Source organism: Rhea americana, unplaced genomic scaffold (assembly GCF_003343005.1).
Source record: "Rhea americana isolate MKP2758 unplaced genomic scaffold, rheAme1 scaffold_119, whole genome shotgun sequence".
Taxonomy (NCBI): domain Eukaryota; kingdom Metazoa; phylum Chordata; class Aves; order Rheiformes; family Rheidae; genus Rhea; species Rhea americana.
In genome coordinates this window covers 2,875,201-2,892,413 of record NW_028185250.1, presented here as the reverse complement: position 1 = coordinate 2,892,413, position 17,213 = coordinate 2,875,201, and the positions used below count along the sequence as shown (strand labels likewise).

Here is a 17,213-nt window from a genome sequence, read left to right as displayed (position 1 = left end):
TTAAATAAGTCAGGAACTTTATCAGACCTTCAGGAAGGTTTTGGATGAAGTTCAGGGCAAAGGCTTAGGACAGAATTCCCTCTTCTTAATGGTAATTTGGCTCACACTTCCAGAATAAACAAGCGAGAGTAGCTTCTAATAGGCAAAAAAAAAGAACTATTGCAAAACTTTCATGATTATGGACAAATACAAAATAATTTCCTGGATTATTTTTCATCATTCATAGTTCTTCTGCCTAACTCTCCTTTCTGCCACTTATCAAAGAATCTACATATAGCACATTTGCTTCCTACTCATCATGTACCACAGCCAAGCAGGCCATGGACACTCAGAAGGCACCAAGAAATTTTCTTGCTTGTCTGGTATCTGTTCGCTCCGATACAAGTCTCTTCTTGTGCCAGCACAGCTGTTTGTGGACAACACGGTGAGAAGAATTGGAGAGTTAAAACAACCTTGCAGTAAGAAATGTCCTTGGATTTAATGGATCCTTGGATTTAATGGACCTTTATGATACTTCTCACACAAATCAGAGTATACAGAATTGTTCAGGACAAATGTATCCTAGGATCACGTCAGAAAGAGATTCCCAGTAGCAAGGAAGGATTGTACTGAGGAAAGATTAATTTTATTATATAAGGCAGAGCTCAGATTTAAGCAGCTGTAAAGATGTAACTTTGAGTATACCTCTAGCTAGCCAGATGAAGGAAAGGATTTTCTTCTTTCTTAATAATGGAAAGGTGCAAATGGAGGGTTGGGTCACATGCTAAAATGATCAATATATGTGCCATGTTTATTGGCTCTGGGAGTTTGCAGCATTGCTCTGTAGCTGAAGGCATCCAGGAATGGCTTTGCCAAAAAGCAGTAACACTCATAGGGCTCACTGTACCCAAAGAACGGGAAGAAACAGCTCTAGTTGCCCAAGAGTAAAATGAATTATGGCAGAACAAGTGCAGAGAAAGACTTCYTATTTCTCTATTCATACTAATAACACATTTGATAAGAGCAGTTTACGAGAGGTGTTTCTCTTTCATCTGGTCAGAGGAGGGATACTCACGAATGTAAAGTAGGGGAAAGATGTATATAAGATAGATGCCAACTTGCACATAAACTGATAAGTAAGGCTTTTTTAGGTGAAAACTTAGAAGGTTTATAACCCTCAGAGCCCTGAGTTTCTAAATCAGCTTTCCAGCAACAGCAAAGATACAAGTTTGTGATGTGGCCATCTGCAACAGCAAGGGACTCACCTTGATGACCTTCTAAATCCTTCCCAGTCGCACTAAGTTTCACTGGAAGCATTTCCATCCAGCTCCCCCCCACTCCACCCTGCAAGTCCCTTTCCTTTCTCTACTGACATGTACACCTGTGATTATTGGAGGTCAAAGCAATCTGAAAAGGAGAAAAAGAGGTGCTAAAAGGCAGGGACATAGAATTGTAAAACTCTAACAAGTAACTTGGAGTCTCTTGGAAGATGAGCAGAGGGAGTCTGAGATGCTGGTGGTTCTTTTTTTGGTTTCATCTCTGTTGGATTATATCTGGTTTTTGAATTAACTTTTGCATATTCTCCTTCTCCTGACTCACAGACTGTACGTGAATTGACTAAAGTATTGAGAGCAACTTAATATCCTAATCATGAATAAATTAGGAGGGCTAGGGGCATATCCTCCTATTAATCCAAGAACAAAAATTTTTCTTCATTTCAGCTGGACAAAATTGGATCAAAGGGCTCAGTACTCTGTAGCAGTCATTTACCAATGCAAGATGATTGAGGGTTATTGTGCAAGGCAGAAGTTAGTGATGAAACAACTGCTTGAATTATATTTTCACTTCAAAAAAGGACTCTCTGCTCCCCCTCAGAAATCAACTGTATTAACAGATAGCACAAGTTGTTAAATAGTCCTTCTGAAGTAGCAAATGAGTTGGTTGCTGAATTGCCTTTTTCCAAAGGGAGCATGCTCTGATGAAATTTTTTCTGAAGTCTAACTGTTTTATAGGAAATTTCTGAGGAAATTTTTAATGTTATTTTGTTATATTTTCCATATTTTTTGCAAATATAAAAAAAGAAATATATCGGGGAAGAAACTACAAATACTCACCATGTCTAAAGTGACAATATGGAAAAGAATAGACCAAATTCACTCTTAAAAGGCACTCAAGATAACAGATCAAAAATGACAGATTAGAATGACCAGCAGATTATAATATTTCAATTAATATTACAGATACATTTTGTTCCAATAAAGTAAAACAGATTTAATATTGTTTTGTTCTTCCTTGCATATTAATCACCTTAAAGAGAATGCTTTAATATGGACATATTCTAAATTATAATTTTCTATGCTAGTTAAATGTTTCGATAGCACGAACTACACTGAAGTTTCCAGAACATTTCTTTGCTAACAATTTCCTTTCCATGACCCACTATTAGTTAATGATTTACAGAAAGTGGAGCCACTCCTGCTCGGTGGAGATAGAGACGCAAGACTCATTAGGTCCTGCAGGATTTGGTGTCATTCATTTTTGTCATTTCCATCTCTTTCCCTCCTCCCTGACCCTGCATTCTGTTTCCTGTTCTGGATGCAGGGATGTTTTGCAGTAAGCAACAGAGAAACACTAGGACATAGGACACCATGCCTCTGTGACAGGAAAAGGGATTTTGCATCACAGTGCTGTGACAGTTTCACTGTAACATTACTTCTTCTTCACCCCTAAGAGCTAAATAAATGAAACATTGGCACAGTTAACAACTGGGCAGATGATGCAGCTACACTATGCCAAGTGCTGGAGGATCCCAGCTACCAGTTTACAATGATGGGAAAAGGCAGAACCAATCACTGGCAGCAAAGATAGAGAAGGGTTCTTGTTTCATCACCTTAATAAGAGCTTCTATTTGGTCTGTGTGATAGCTATCCCATCACTCTTTCCAAAACTGAGACAGCAGTGCACAACAAACAGTGCAAATTCCAGTGCTGGCAGTAAAGTGATAGCTCCAGAAACAGAGCAATTTTGTCAGTGCTTTCCTGCAACCACACAAATTATCCTTGCCAGGATGCAGATGCTGTGGCATTATGTCTGGATTTCTCCTGATCTGAGCTGGTACCTCTGCAGAGCAAGGCAATGTACAGTGCGATTGTATCTGCTCCATTAGCTTAAGCAGGGTCCTGGCCCATTGCATTGTGCAGTAAAGACAGTGTGTCCAGCATGAAAAGAGCAGAGTTACTCTATGGAAACCTTGCTGTAACACAAGCTTTTTAAGGTGAGTCTTATTAAGTGATAAGATTTGTAAACTGTAAAAAGGAGTTTCTCTGAACTGTCAACAGATGAGGCACAGAGCTGCTTTTATATTTGACCCAAAGTCACCTCTGATTCAAAATTCATTACTGGAGAAGGGATCTGAACTATTTCCTATCACGCACAGCTTTGCCTAAGAGCTAAGCAAAAATCAAACAATGAAGCTCGTATAAGCGAGCGAAGGTAAAATAAATTAGGTTAATATAATTAAATAAATGTGAGGATTTAATCAGACTGATTATATCAATGTTCCTTACAAAATTAGAGGAGAAAGGAAGCAGGAAGGAAGCTATTTTGTTCAGTTACCAGACCTTGTTGCTATAGAAAATTAGGAACCATTACTGGGATTGGTGTACAGTCACAATCTAGCCAAAAGGTACAGGGAGAGTAAAATCATTTCCAGATTGGAATTAATGTTGCAAGTTCAGCTTCTGAAATTACAGGTAGTGAGGTGATAGGCAGTCCCTTTTCCCAAAGGCAATGTTACACAAAATATGTATATATATCAAAGAGACATCACTTGTTCACATGACAATAGCAGGACATCTCAGGACGATCACAGGACCTAACCTATAAAATATAAGAACATCTGATGTTTCAGACAGCAAGGTTTCTAACAAAGGCTGTCCTTGGAATGTCTACAGCATTTTTCTTTAAGAGTGAGTATCTACTCACTAATAAATGTTTCTCTCACTCCCTCTACTCCAGATGCTGAGCAGGTAGACAGGAGGCCTGGAATTTAAAGGAAATGAATTATGAAAAGGAGGTAAGAAAAGGAGTTGGACAGCAAGGAGAGGAAGATAGAAGCTGAAAGAGGAATATAAGAGAATGGAAGAGATGAGAATAAACATAGAGAAGGGCATGAGTGTACAGTAATGAATTAGGACTGCGCAGAGAGGGATACCAAAATAGGATTATTTTCTTACATACTTGATTTTGCAACTGTAACATAGTGATGAGCTATGGAGGAGAAAACTCTGTAAAGGGAATGGGAAGCAGAAGAGGAAGATCCATTTTTGCAGCTAGGTGTTGACTCCCAACAGCAGACATGCGAAACTACAAAGCAGTAACTCCATCTCGTAAGTCAGTTAGATGTCTTTCTGCACCTTTGGATTTATTGATGGCCTTTTTATTTTCCTTTTCTCTTCTTGCCTTAAGTAATATCACTGTTTTTCACAAGTTACTACATTGGACTGCAGAGAAAGCTACAATTAGGTGGGCAAAACAACTTCTTGTTAAAGCACTCTGGAATCTTATGGAACAATTACACAGTTTAATTAAAAAGCTGCAAAATCCTTATAGAAATTTCAGGTCTCTCAGATTTTATTACTGTTTGGCCTCAGGCTTCTTGACTGCGGGAGTCAGTTTCAGCTGTATCTGAACTCTAAGGTGAATACTAAAATCAAGTATCTTAGTTTCCTTTCTGTGGTATGTCCTCATTTCATCCTTTTTTCTCTCTCCATTTTTTGTCTTGCTGCACTTAACAAAAAGGTTCAGCCTTCAAAATAGGTAGCACACAAGTGTGCTGCGTATGGAAATTAAGGACTTTCACAACAGCAAGATCCAAGCTTACAGGCCATAGCTGCCAAACATTGTTGGATGTCTTTTGGAACAGGAATATTTCATCAAAATAAAGTTATTTTCCTCAGTCAGAGGAGCATTTACAGCTGTTTGCATATTTTCTGCTTACATCCAAGCTGTTGTCATGAGGTAACTCTCCACTGGCCAAGATCGAAAAAGCTTTCCAATGAACAAGGGCTCATAATTCCAGTGAATCTTCATTCAGGCCACAGGGTTTACATCAGACCAGCCTGTTCCACTTTTGATTTTATAATTTATTTTAACCCTATATCCACAGAGTTTTAACCTGAAATAACTGGGTAAGGAGACCAGATTTCCAAAGCTGGGATCCTAATGAACACATCCCTAGCCACAAGGAAATACAAGGCCAATGGGAGGTCTCTAAATGCATCCTTCCTTTGAAACGAATAACCCATTCTCACATCTCCACAACAAAGTATTTCAGAGACTCAGTGGTTAGCCAGTCACAAGGCCTGGGCAATTACCATAACAGTGAATGAAAGCTTTAGAAGAGCAGCTACTGGAGAAAATAAAGCCTATGACCTTTCATATTTAGTGGGCATAGTTGTCATAACTTTTGAAACCTCTGCCCTAATAGCTTCTCTGAGGTTAGGCTGGGTGTTATTGTTCAGATAGCTAGTTCTCAAGGGCTTGATATTCTGTAATCTTATAGATTATTTTTAATCATTGATGTCAAGGGGAGTGAAAGGGGATAGGAGTACAGAATTCTCTTCTCTTATAAAGATAGCATCTTGGGCCCATTTTTCCTTCATCTAAGTGACTAAAAAAAAAATACAATAAAGTAACAATCCCCTGACTGCAAACTTGAAGAAAGATTTTGCAAGGTATTGTATGTATTCCAGTATAAAAATGTAGCTTAGAAATTGGCAATAGGGAAACCACTGGGAAGAGATTAGATCAGAGAGTGAGCCTGTTAACAGCTCCTTACTGTCTTTCTTTTACAAGATGATAGCCAAAGATGTGAGAGAAGGAAATATTCAGTGAGACTTAGCTTGCTTAATCACAGTTCCTTATTGTGATTTGCAAGAATTGAACAGAATGGTAGTGCCTAGGGGATCTGAAGTGACATGGAAGTATCTGTGAAATGTTAAATCTTGAAGTGACCTACAGTATCTGCAGAAATACAGTCTTTGATGTAAACATCTATGAGACAAAAATGCCAAGAGCCCACAAAGACGCCCTAATGTTTTTATTTTTGTTTAGCTTGCTCCTTTTTTGTCTTGCAACTTTCTAACTTGATAAAGCTCTTTGGATACAAATTAACTTTCTCAGAGTGCTTTTTGGTACAGTTTCACTTACCTTGAGGGGATGCTTTTAACAGACTGGAAGCTGTCTTGTTTCACTCAAACAAGCAACAAAATAAGCAAAAAAGAAATCCCTTCCTGGGCAGATTAAGATGCCAGCTATAAATGCTATCGTAGTACTGTGAAAGTTTCAGATTAGGTATACTTTAGAGCCTACACAAAACTTAATCCATTTCCAAGTTGTATCAATCTCTTCCAGCATAAAAAAAAATCTCGAAGGACTGTGCTCTTAATTATTGTTATGATGGGATATGAAGAAGGGTTTTGTTGTTACTGATGAACCTTCTTGCTTCAAAGCAAATAATGTGGGAGATATCCATTATACTTCATAAGTTTTTTTTGTTTTTGTTTTTGKTTTTTTTTTTTTGTTTTTGCTTTTTTTTTTTTGCTAATACTTCAGAAAAAAAGCCATTTGAATATTACTCCATAAGGCCACATAAGGCCATTTAGAGTTTAATTTTCCCCTTTTGAATTTCTGTGCTTTCCTCTTAGAGTGAGTGAGGGAGAAATCTTTCTCTTAGAGTAGGTGAAGATTGAGAACTGGGACTGCACTTCCACAAAAAAGTGAGATCATGATCTGTGTTATGTTCAAAATATCATTGTATCATCAGGTCTGAGAATCACATTGCATAAATATGCAATGATCCATTGTCATGTGCCTCGAGTGTCTGTGGTGTCCATATGTACTGTACCATCAGGTACCTCAAAAATGTAGTCAACTTCAACTCTGTAAATTAGGTAGAATTTTCTTAAAATAGGAAAGGGGTAATGGGAGTTACTCATGGGAGGAGAGGGAAGAGGAAAAACAATACTGCAAGTCCAGGCACTTGCAGGAAATTAAGTGTTTTCTAACACCTGGTCCCTCCTTTTGCCATCTCATGGAATTCTGTCAGACCTGAAAAAAAAGTAAGCATGCTAACTGATTTAACACCAAACCTAGAATTGGAGCTGCCTGGGGTAAAACAACCCTACTTAAAGCTAAGCTGAGACAGTGTATGACTGTCTAAACTTTTCTTTGGGCATGTCTGTGCCACCCTTTTGTGGTGGGGTTGTTCTGTATCACTATGTTTATTCTATTTACAGTTCTCAGGGTTTAAACATGACAAGCACACAGTTAGACTAGCAAAGTTGTTGTGGTCAGGGCATAAATGCCCCGTTTATCATGAACCTTGTCTAAAGAACGGAACTGTGAAATGCTTTTCCAGGTGTTCAACCATTGCCCTTCATGGAAATTTTAGTTGCAAAATGGGAGGCTTAAAAGTGCAACTATTCCTCAGCTGTGGTAGGCTGAAGGCATGATGATGTTATTTCAGGTAAAGGAAGGAAATCCACAGAGAAAGGAATGGTTCTACTTAAATGAAGAGGTCAAGTTAATAGAATTTTTTTTCCACATTTTTCTTTTGTTTTGGTCCTTCTTTCTATTCCTCTTTCCCCTCATTTTCTTTTTCTACTCTATTTCACCCTCTTTTTTATGCAATACTTAATTCCCTTTCTGTAGTGTAGCTATGTAAAAGTACTGAAAAGTAAAAGCAGACTCAGCTGTAACATTTAGAATGAGCTGGATTCCTCACTGTTCTATGGCCCAGGTGCTTGATACTGCGTTCTCAATCAAACAGAGAATACCAAAATTTTCATCATTACAAATTCAGTAGCACCAAACTAACATTTTCCATTTCTCATTGTTGTGAGCAGAAAAACTGGAAGACATCAGAGAAAATAAAGTGAAGGGGCAATAAGATGAGGGAGAAGAGGACTGCTCTAGCACAGAGAAGATGATAGATGGGAGAAAACAGGGTTGATAAACTTTTTTCTAACCAGTCTGGTTAGTTTCATTCCAGTGAGTCTCAGACAAATTTAACTAGAGTGGATGGTTTTGTTCTGACTTCCTCTGCCTTTGTTGGAGTGAATCTACATATACACATTAGGGAGCACTTATCTAGAAAATCCGTAATGGGTGAGAGGCTGTTGTTTCTGTAACTACCTATTTGTAACTACCACCTCTGTGTGTTCTTTTGACATATACTTTTCAATTCTATGGGAGCAGTATGACCTAGGGAACTGTGGATGTTATTTTGTGCCAGCTACCAGGAAGAAGCAGGAAGAAACACCAGCAAGGCCTCTTTCTAATGAAGAAAGCACTATATAACTACAAAAGTCTCTGCTGTGGCAGCTGCATAGGATTTCTCAAGCGAAGACAAGAACAATTACGCAGTGGTGTGCTTTGAAATGAAAAATGCTGTGAAGTTCATGAACAATAGTGAGACATCCTATGCCAGTCATTCATAAATCATATAGGCCCTCAAGTTTAACAGTGAATCTCTATCCTAGTAGTTTCCTTAAAGGATTGCCTACGTTGCTGACTAGTAACAAACGCAAAGAGCGATGATGTCCTGCTCTTGCAAGAAATGGACCAAACAATTAGTGTCTTTTCAAATTCCAACAGTTATTTCCTGCAGGATTTGTAGGAAGCTTGACATGGACGCTTTGCCTGGAACAGGCACTCCTGCTGTCAGTCCCAACATAAAGACAGAATCATGTCTTGCACTTTGCCCTGGTTTCTGTTCAGGCATGTAACCCAAAGCTCCGGGAGTTGAGAAACTCTCTAAGAGAAGCCCAGTCTGGACAATGAGGCAATCAGGATTCCCTGTGACAAACCCACACGGTTCACATGCTATGCTCTCTCCTGAGACTTTTTTATTATTATTATTTCTCTATTAACAAATCTTTAGTCAGTGCTAATTTGAAATAATGCATAGCACCATAGTCCAGTGCTCTGTATTTTCATATTGTTCTGGGATAAGTTCACAGAGGACACTAGTACATGGACTCTGTCCTTCAGTTGCTCATGTGGATTTAATGCTTTTTGGCCAGTACACTGATTTATATGAATGGCACAGTGCAGAGTGCATGGTCTTGAACAGTTAGTTAATCTTTGAAAGTGCAATAGCGTTGAATGAGCCCCATAGGGGGTTAGGTGAGAATATGGCAAAAAATTAAAACAAAAAAACCCAGCAAAATAAGATATGAGTAATCCAGGCTCCATGTAACTCAGGAAGGAAAGCAGGAGTGGGAAGGGGAGGGGAAATGACATTCTCTAGAATTTGGGCTACAGAATTACTCTGTGCCAAAGATAGATAAGTGAAAGTCTGCATAATGGCTGGAAGATAACTGAAAGCCTAGTGGCAATGATTCTGTGTATCCTGAAATTGCTGTGGGCAACTGTCTTGAGCTTCAGTAAAGGAATTGTGTTCTCTGCAGGTAGATGAGGATAGGTATTATTTCGCCCTGACAGATGTAGCCAAACATGTAATTTGGCTACAATACTAGCGCATGACACTGCACAGCATCTTGGCCTAAATATACAAATCTCAAACCTTTAATTCTTTACTGAGTACGAGTTCTTTGGACAGCTGTTGAGAGAAGCAAAGAAAATAAACCTCCATCTGCTGTGTCAAGTGTGCAAAAATACATACTCTTTGTGACCTATGACATGACTGTATCTCAGGAATAGCATCACCTGTTATGTAGATGCTCTTATGCCATTACATTTATTTTACATTTTTGTTTACTCACAGGAAAGTGCTTCTGTCAACCAACAATAGCTACTTCTGAGAGTAGCAGTTGCCTTTGGAGAGATAAGATCTGATTTTATGTTGATTTAATAAGATATGCCTATCTAAAACTGGAGAAATATAAGTCTTCAGCTGTGCAAAGGCATTCTGTTTCTTAACTTTCCTGACATGCTCAGCCCCATCATTTCAATAGGATTACAGAAGTAAGTAGAGTTTAATATAGGCTTTAATTCCTTCAGAATCAGGACTAAAATAATTACAGAACTGTAGTTCACTGTAGGGTAAGAACATTTAATGGAGAAAGATATTAGAGAGTCTGTGGGTTTTTTTACTACTGATTAAGCAAGTTATAATTTGTTTCTCTTTCTGAAGTTTAATGAATTTTGATCTTTATATACTTTATATTCGTTTAAATTCTTTTTACAATTGAAATGTTCCTTTAATTGAACAATTACTGTGTTTTATATGAAACTAAAATCCTTTCTGTATTTCAGCCTTTTCTATCTCTTGCTGTTCAATTAAATTCAGCAAATCCTTTAATTACTGGTTATTCTTGATCTACAGAGAGAAGTGACACTTCATAAAACTAATACAAGTGTAACCATCCAGCTTACTTCTGCAACCCTTCAAAATAATAATTAAAAATAATATTTTGCTTTGTTACATGCTTTGTTGTCTTGATCTGCATATACGTTACCTCAACGTCAAACGAGGGAAGTATTTCAGAACAGGTATTTAGCCACATCACAAGCCCTTCAAGTCCATCATGTTTCTTCTCAGATGACTTCAGCTTTAAAAAAAAATAAACAAAAGAAAGAAATCTTGAAGCCTTTCTTATAGTTTCTATCCAGCCTAAAGACTGAATAAAGTCTAAAGACTAAAGCCTGAATAGAAGAAAATGTTTTGCTGCAGAGCAAGAATTTAAGTAAAATCTGTCTCAGATCTGAATCTGTATACAAGTGCATACAATCACATCTTAAAATATTAGCTAACACAAGCGATTTTGATGCCCAACTACTCACATGTGAACAAGTACTTCATAGCTCAAATGCTGAAGGGTTAGGACTTCGGTTACCGAAAGTAGAATTTCTCACTGACACCTCAGCAGAGAATTACTGTTTTTTTTTTTCTTTTTCAAACATGAGTTGCAAATATGAACACCCATGACACAGTAGTCTGCTAACTGGTAAATCTGGAAACAAAATGACTCGAGCTGGAAGTCATCAAGGAACCAGCATGGATTAGTCATACGAATACGAATCTGACTCTTAATATTCAGTTCCTGTGCCCGTCTTTCGGCAGTATTTGCGGATTTTCCTTGAGGCCTGGGACCGAGGCCTCAGAGGGAGTCACTGTGTCCACCACAAACGCCCTCCAGGGGCGGCAAGGGGGGGTCTCGACTGCCCTGCCCGCGCCTGCCGGGACTCGCAGCGCTGCCTTCCCCGCGGGCACCGCGGCGCTGCGGTGGCCGCGAGGAGGCCGGTTCCGCAGGCTGCGGGAGCTGGGCGCGGGCGCCGGCCCCGTGAGGGCGCGGGGGGACGAGGCGCTCGCCACGGCCCGCCAGGGCCCGTCCCCGCCCTCGCCCCCTCCCCCTCCTCCTCCCCCTCCCTGGGGGGGGGCGGACTACAGCTCCCAGCGTGCAGCGCCGCACCTGCGCCCGCTCTGATTGGCTGTTGCACCCGCGCCCGCTCTGACTGGGTGCCGCGGCCTCTCCCCCGTCCTCATTGGCTGCCGCGCCCGCTCCCCCGCCCGAGTGACAAAGCGGGGCTGGTGGCGCCGCCCGAGTCCCCGCGCGTTGGGGGCCGCCGAGGCCCCATGGCGGCGGCAGCGGCGACGCTGGGGCGGCGCGGCACCCTCGCGCTCTTGCGGGGGGCGCTGGGTGCACCGCCGGGCCGGGCCTGCACCACCGGGGTGCCCGCAAGGGCTCCTTCCGCCGCGGCTCAGGTGAGGCGAGCACGGCGGTGCCCAGCTGCAGGGGGAGGGCGGCGCGGCGCGGGGGACCGGCGCGCGGCGCGGCATGGGGCGGCCGTTAACGGCCGCTGCGCCGGGGGGAGGGGGGTGCGCTGTGGCTGTGGCTGTGGCTGTGGCTGTGCGGCCGCTGCCCCTCGTGCCCCAGCCCCACCGCCCTTCCTCCGGCCTTCAGCCGCTTCGCAGGGAGCTCTCCCCTGTACACCGCTTTTTTTGGGAGTGGGGAGAGTGTTTTCGGGAGGTTTCCGAGCGTGTCAGAGTCCGTTGGCTGCTCCGGGAGACAGGCAGGGGGCCAGGAGCGGTCTGGAGGTGGTGGAAGCGAGGATAGAAAGTGGTTCAGTGTGGTGGGCACCCCGTCGCCTTCTAATAGGGAGTTACCTGCGAAGTGGCCTTTCAGTAGCGTTAGGGTGCAAGGTCGTAGGAGAGCAGGTCTCTTCCTGGTGTGACTTTGAGGTAGCCCTGTGGGTAGTGGGCTGTCATCAGAGGTAATGGTTTTGAGTTTGAACTCCCAAACTTAACTTGTGTTTTGCAGTTAAAACTTAGAAATTATGAAGAGCTTCATTTGATAGTTTTTTTTTTTCCTGGGGGAAGTTTGGATTTGAGAATTCCTCTACAATAATTGTCTATAATATAGTAGTACTTTAACTGGAATCTAGCAGGACACCAGTGAAACTGAATGTTCTTCTGCTTTGTCCAAGCTCAGATTATGAAAGCAGAGTTAAGTGATTTGTATAAAAATTTATTGTATGAATCTTGGAGTAGGCAACAGAACTTAATATGGAATACTGTATAATTTAATGTGTGTGTTCCATTTTGCTTTAAATACAAGGGTAAAATTTCAGTCTCATTTACTGAACCAGTTTTGCCTATTCTCCTAGACAAATCAGAGATTACACAGTGGCATTTGATCTGCTGAAGTCAAAGTTAACCATAGTTTTGGGGAGATAAATGAATATATTTTTAGTGGTCCTATGGGCTATTTGTCCATCTGTTTGCATGAAATAGAAGTGTTGTCCAGATATGGCTTCACCTAGTTTAACTTCAGGTATCTCAAATTAATTCACTCTCTTAGTGCCAAAATGTGAGAGAAAAAAGCTCAACAGAAAGGCACAGGTTCTACAACTGCCTGAAGGAAATAGGGCATGACATGTGATACATGATTTATTGATTTACTTGTGATTGCATGGCTGGCTTTAACAAGCAGAAAATAAACTAAAGGTACCAGTGACAGTTTTTGGGTCACCAAACTGAATACATTCACTATAATTTATTTATATGCGGATTTTGTACATTTCTTTATTGAATGCTTACTTGTCTCAGTTATCTAGAAAGCTTATTGAATTTCTTTTCTCTCTTTCTAAACTGTATATTTTTAATAAATTCAGATCAGAATTACTATATGTTACTTTCTATATACTRAGTAGTTCAAATATGCAGTCAGGAATACATTTGAAAGAGGTTGACTTAGTGTCCAGTTCTGAACCACCCTGACTCCCTTTAGGTGTGCAAGTGACAGTGGTTGGAATTACAAGATGTGTGACTAGAATGTATGGCACACTAGCTATGACAAGTGCCCTGGAGCACTTGCTGGAATTCTGCAGGGCCTGAGAAACAAGCTAATGCAAAAGCAAAGGCAGTGCGAACTTAGTAGCTATAATGTTGTGTGTAGCGTTTGCTCTTGTGCTCCATCTTGCCTGGGACTCACCTACAGAGGGAAGGAGTTGGTGGTATTCCAGCCACAGGGGCCACTGAAATGTTGTTTCTGTGGATATTTAAACATCCAGACATTCAAAACAGTTCTGAATACTGTTTGGCTGTCCCCAGGACTGGATCTGAAAATGTTCATGAGTTCTGTTTAGTTTCATGAGCTTGCATTGAGGTGAGGGATGGAAAAGGGAGAAGAGGGGAAATATACTCTTATTCTGTATTTCAGCCTCCTTTAGAATGGACTGCAAGTGCCTTAAATTTCTGAGGCAGCTGTGTACAAAAAGGCTATAATGCAGGAGCTTCTGAAGGCAACTAAAAGACTGTATCCAGGACCTCTCTTCTAAGCCTGTAGGTTAGAATCACAAGAGGTCAATGCTGCTGCTTTTTAATGTATTCACATATTCTCTCACACGTCTTCTTTCTCTTTTTTTTTTCTTTTTTTTTCTTTTTTTTTTNCCAGATAGGGGGAGATAGGTGCTGCATTCACCATCCTTAATAAAGTTTTCTATGGATGTGTGGTAAATTACTTAGCAGAAAAATTTAATAGTTCATGGTTTTGATGTCCATTAAGTCTTTATAATGTTCTCTCTACAAAATATATGGTGAAAATTGATGTATTTATAGATGTGAAATGCTACTGACCAGCTAAACAGACTGAGCAAATCTGAGGCTATGAAAATGTAGATAACTGTTGAAGTTAAAAACAGATATACCTGGAAGCTAAGTACAAGTTCTTTACAAATAAAACATGAAAACTGATCTGAGTATTATTTTTGAACTGATTAGTCCACGTGTTTGAGTCTCTTTAGATCTTGGCATTTAAGATACTTTTGTCAGTCTTGGAGATGTGACTTTCATGTTGCACGAGGTGGAGACCTAATGGCAGGTAGCAACAAGCGCTCTGAGAGCATCAAGTATTTCATGCTTTTTTAGTTTTGTGCAAGCATTTCTTGACTAATTCACAGTTAACAAAGGAAAATCTGGTGCCATGCTGTCATCTTGCATATGACAGACGATATTCTTGAATTAAAAAAATGCTATATTTGATTAAGTTTTTCTTCTACAAAACTATATTTTCCAGTACAATAGGAAAGTGTCATTTGTACTTTTTTATTGTAAACTAAAGATTTGCAGGCAAAAAACAGTATTTTGAAACAGAGGAAGAAAATTAGAGGACTTCTTATGTAGTGTGGTTTGAGAGCAATAATATTAAGGAAATAAGCTTTTATTTATTCACTTTTTTTCTCCTCTTGCAAGATGTATCATTTCCAGTAAAGGGCTTTGGCATCCTGGGATGAAGGTTTTTTTTTTTTTTTTTTTCGTTAGTAGACCGTGTAACTCTTGAACATAACCTACTGAAATTTTCTGCAGCCTCAGCTAATTCTTTGCTGTAGGGATAGAGAGAAGAGGCCAGTTTGTCTAAAAAGATCTAATATGGACCTTATTCTTGGCCAATTATTCTAACTCTCCCTTTCCTAAAGCCACATTTTGTGAGGAGCTGCTTAGAGTCCACAAGCAGTACTTTTCTCTGCCAGAAAACCAGAACTGTATTATTCTGGTTAATGTCTGTGATTGTGCTGCAGCTACAGAGCCCTCAGGAAAAAAAAAGTATTTATCTTGAACTTCTAAGCTCAGATCTCACCTGGCACTTAACCTGCCTAGGCCAATTTCAGTCCCTGGAGTTATGTAATTTCCAGGCTGAAAAAGGATGCTGTGGCACCACTTCCCTGCAGACCAAGGTGTTAAGAGTGAGGCAGGAAGCAGGAGACCTTTTGCTGAGTTGCCTCCGTGATGCTGAGACAACAGCATTGAGTGCTATTGTGAGGGGACAGCACTGGTGCATAGATTCAACCAGGGTTGTCAGAGCTGAAAGAGCCAATGGGATATGACACCTGGAGCAGCTCTAATGCGGTTATAAGTAGGTAGGTTGTGGTGGTCCCTGAGGCCCATCCAAAAAAATTATTTGCAAGCATTAGTGTTTCCAGGTGCACAAGCATCAGTGGGGATGATGTGAAGGAGAAGGGCTAGAGCAATTGTAGTACTCTGTTTTCAGCCTGATAAATAGAGAAGAGCTGCATTCTCTTCCCCTTATGTTTGACTTAGGCTTTCCAATACCTGTCAGTTTGTGATGTTCATGATGGTTATTAATACTTAAGGTGACAGCTTCCAATTTTGCTGCATTGTTAGAAGATTTCTTCTGGAAATTGCAGGTGAATTGGCAGGTCTGAAGGGTTGATAGCTTGTCAAAATATAGCTGCTAGGTGCAGTCACCTAAGCTCCCTTTCTTTCAGTACCAGTATAGAACACCGGATTGACAGCCCAGAGAGTGAAATTATTTTTTCACAGATCAGATACAGCACACTCAGTGACAGGGCTGACTGCTCCTATTAGCAGAAGTGTCCCCTGTCAACTATGGACAAAGGGTAGTGGGGGATTGGGGATTAAAGACATCCCTTTTGAGTGAAAAACAGTTGTGCTGTTGGACATCGATCTATTTGAAAAACAGCAACCACCACTCTTTCCCCAGGCAGCTGGGGAAGAAGTATTTAGTCCCATGCAGTTGGAACTGCAGCGGGCAACTCCAGCTTTCTCCCTGCCCTGATAGCCCATATACAAGCCGCAAATGCCTTAGGTCCAACCTCAACCTATTCCCCACTTAGAAAATCGTACCTATACAGCGTCTGAAAGTATGCTTCATCCTTGTTGCCAGGAAAGCAGCTGAGTTTCCACCTCTGACCCTTGGTCTTCCCTGGAGAATTTGATCAAAAATATGAGTCAGTTCTGGCTGCAATGGCAGGTTTGGTAATACAGAGTCCACTCCCACTGGAGCTCAGATTGAATACTGCTGAACTTGTCTTGAGTGTCTCCTAATTCCTCCCTGCTGACACCAAACTGGACAGAAACTAAACTGATAACTGAGAAAACACTTCTTTTTCTCTTGACTTTGAAGACTTTTAACTTCTTTCCTGAAATTGCATAAAGATTTTTGAAATGATAATGAAAGTATTAAGACTGATAAGTAGATCACATTTTAATCCACTAGCGAAGCGTATAAGAAAAGCAGTGGAAGTACTTCCATTTCTTAGTTGTAAGTGTACCTCTAGCACTACCAATATTTCATTAGCCAACCAGCTGTGCTCCTGAGGAAGGAGAGCGATGTGCATGTAGGTTAATCATTTTTAGATAGTAAGTTAAGAGCCTAAATTTTGGAAATAGGAAGTTACTGTAAGCAAACTACTGTTCTTGAAAAGAGAGTTTTGACATCTGTTACATTAAAATTATTAAAATATCCCTCTTGCTTCTCTTCTGTTAGCAAAGGACAACTGTTTTGGTCCTTTTCATCCCTGTAAGGCACACCCTAAAATGGGAAGGCAGGAGGTTCAGATCATTATTCTTAAAGTAGCACTGGTAAGGAAGTCTGGTCCTATAGAAGGTGCAGAAATAAGTGATTGAGAAAGAAACAGAAGTGGAGTGCTCCTACAAGAAGGGCTAAAATAATAAACGTGAGAGTGCTTTTACTCTCGAATATGAACACCTGTCTAAAATAATAGGAAAAAGATCGGAAATCAAGACTGGCCAAAAACTCAGTGTAGTTTTCAAAAGATGATTTCATTTCCAATAAGATTTTAGAGGTTGGCAATACCTAGAATGTCTTCAGATTTAGTCTGTTCAGGATCAAGTTTTCTAGTAGGAGGACATGCAGAAGTGAGGTCTGTATATTTAACTGGGCTTTTCTACTTAAACTTTATTTGTAATCTAAGAAATTCTCACA

General features: G+C 40.5%; 1 protein-coding gene across 3 annotated transcripts in view; it reads left to right on the top strand.

Annotated features, from left to right (window-relative positions):
• Window positions 1-11,523: 11,523 nt before the first annotated feature.
• Window positions 11,524-17,213, top strand: part of MOCS1 (molybdenum cofactor synthesis 1) — a 33,401-nt gene continuing 27,711 nt past the window's right edge. For 2 of the 3 annotated variants that reach the window (XM_085320714.1, XM_085320704.1), the window contains exon 1: window positions 11,524-11,710. In XM_085320714.1, coding sequence (XP_085176840.1) covers window positions 11,582-11,710 — 129 coding nt within the window. In that variant the 5' untranslated portion in view covers window positions 11,524-11,581. The remainder of the gene's footprint in view (window positions 11,711-17,213) is intronic. The other variant, XM_085320723.1, reaches the window with a different exon arrangement.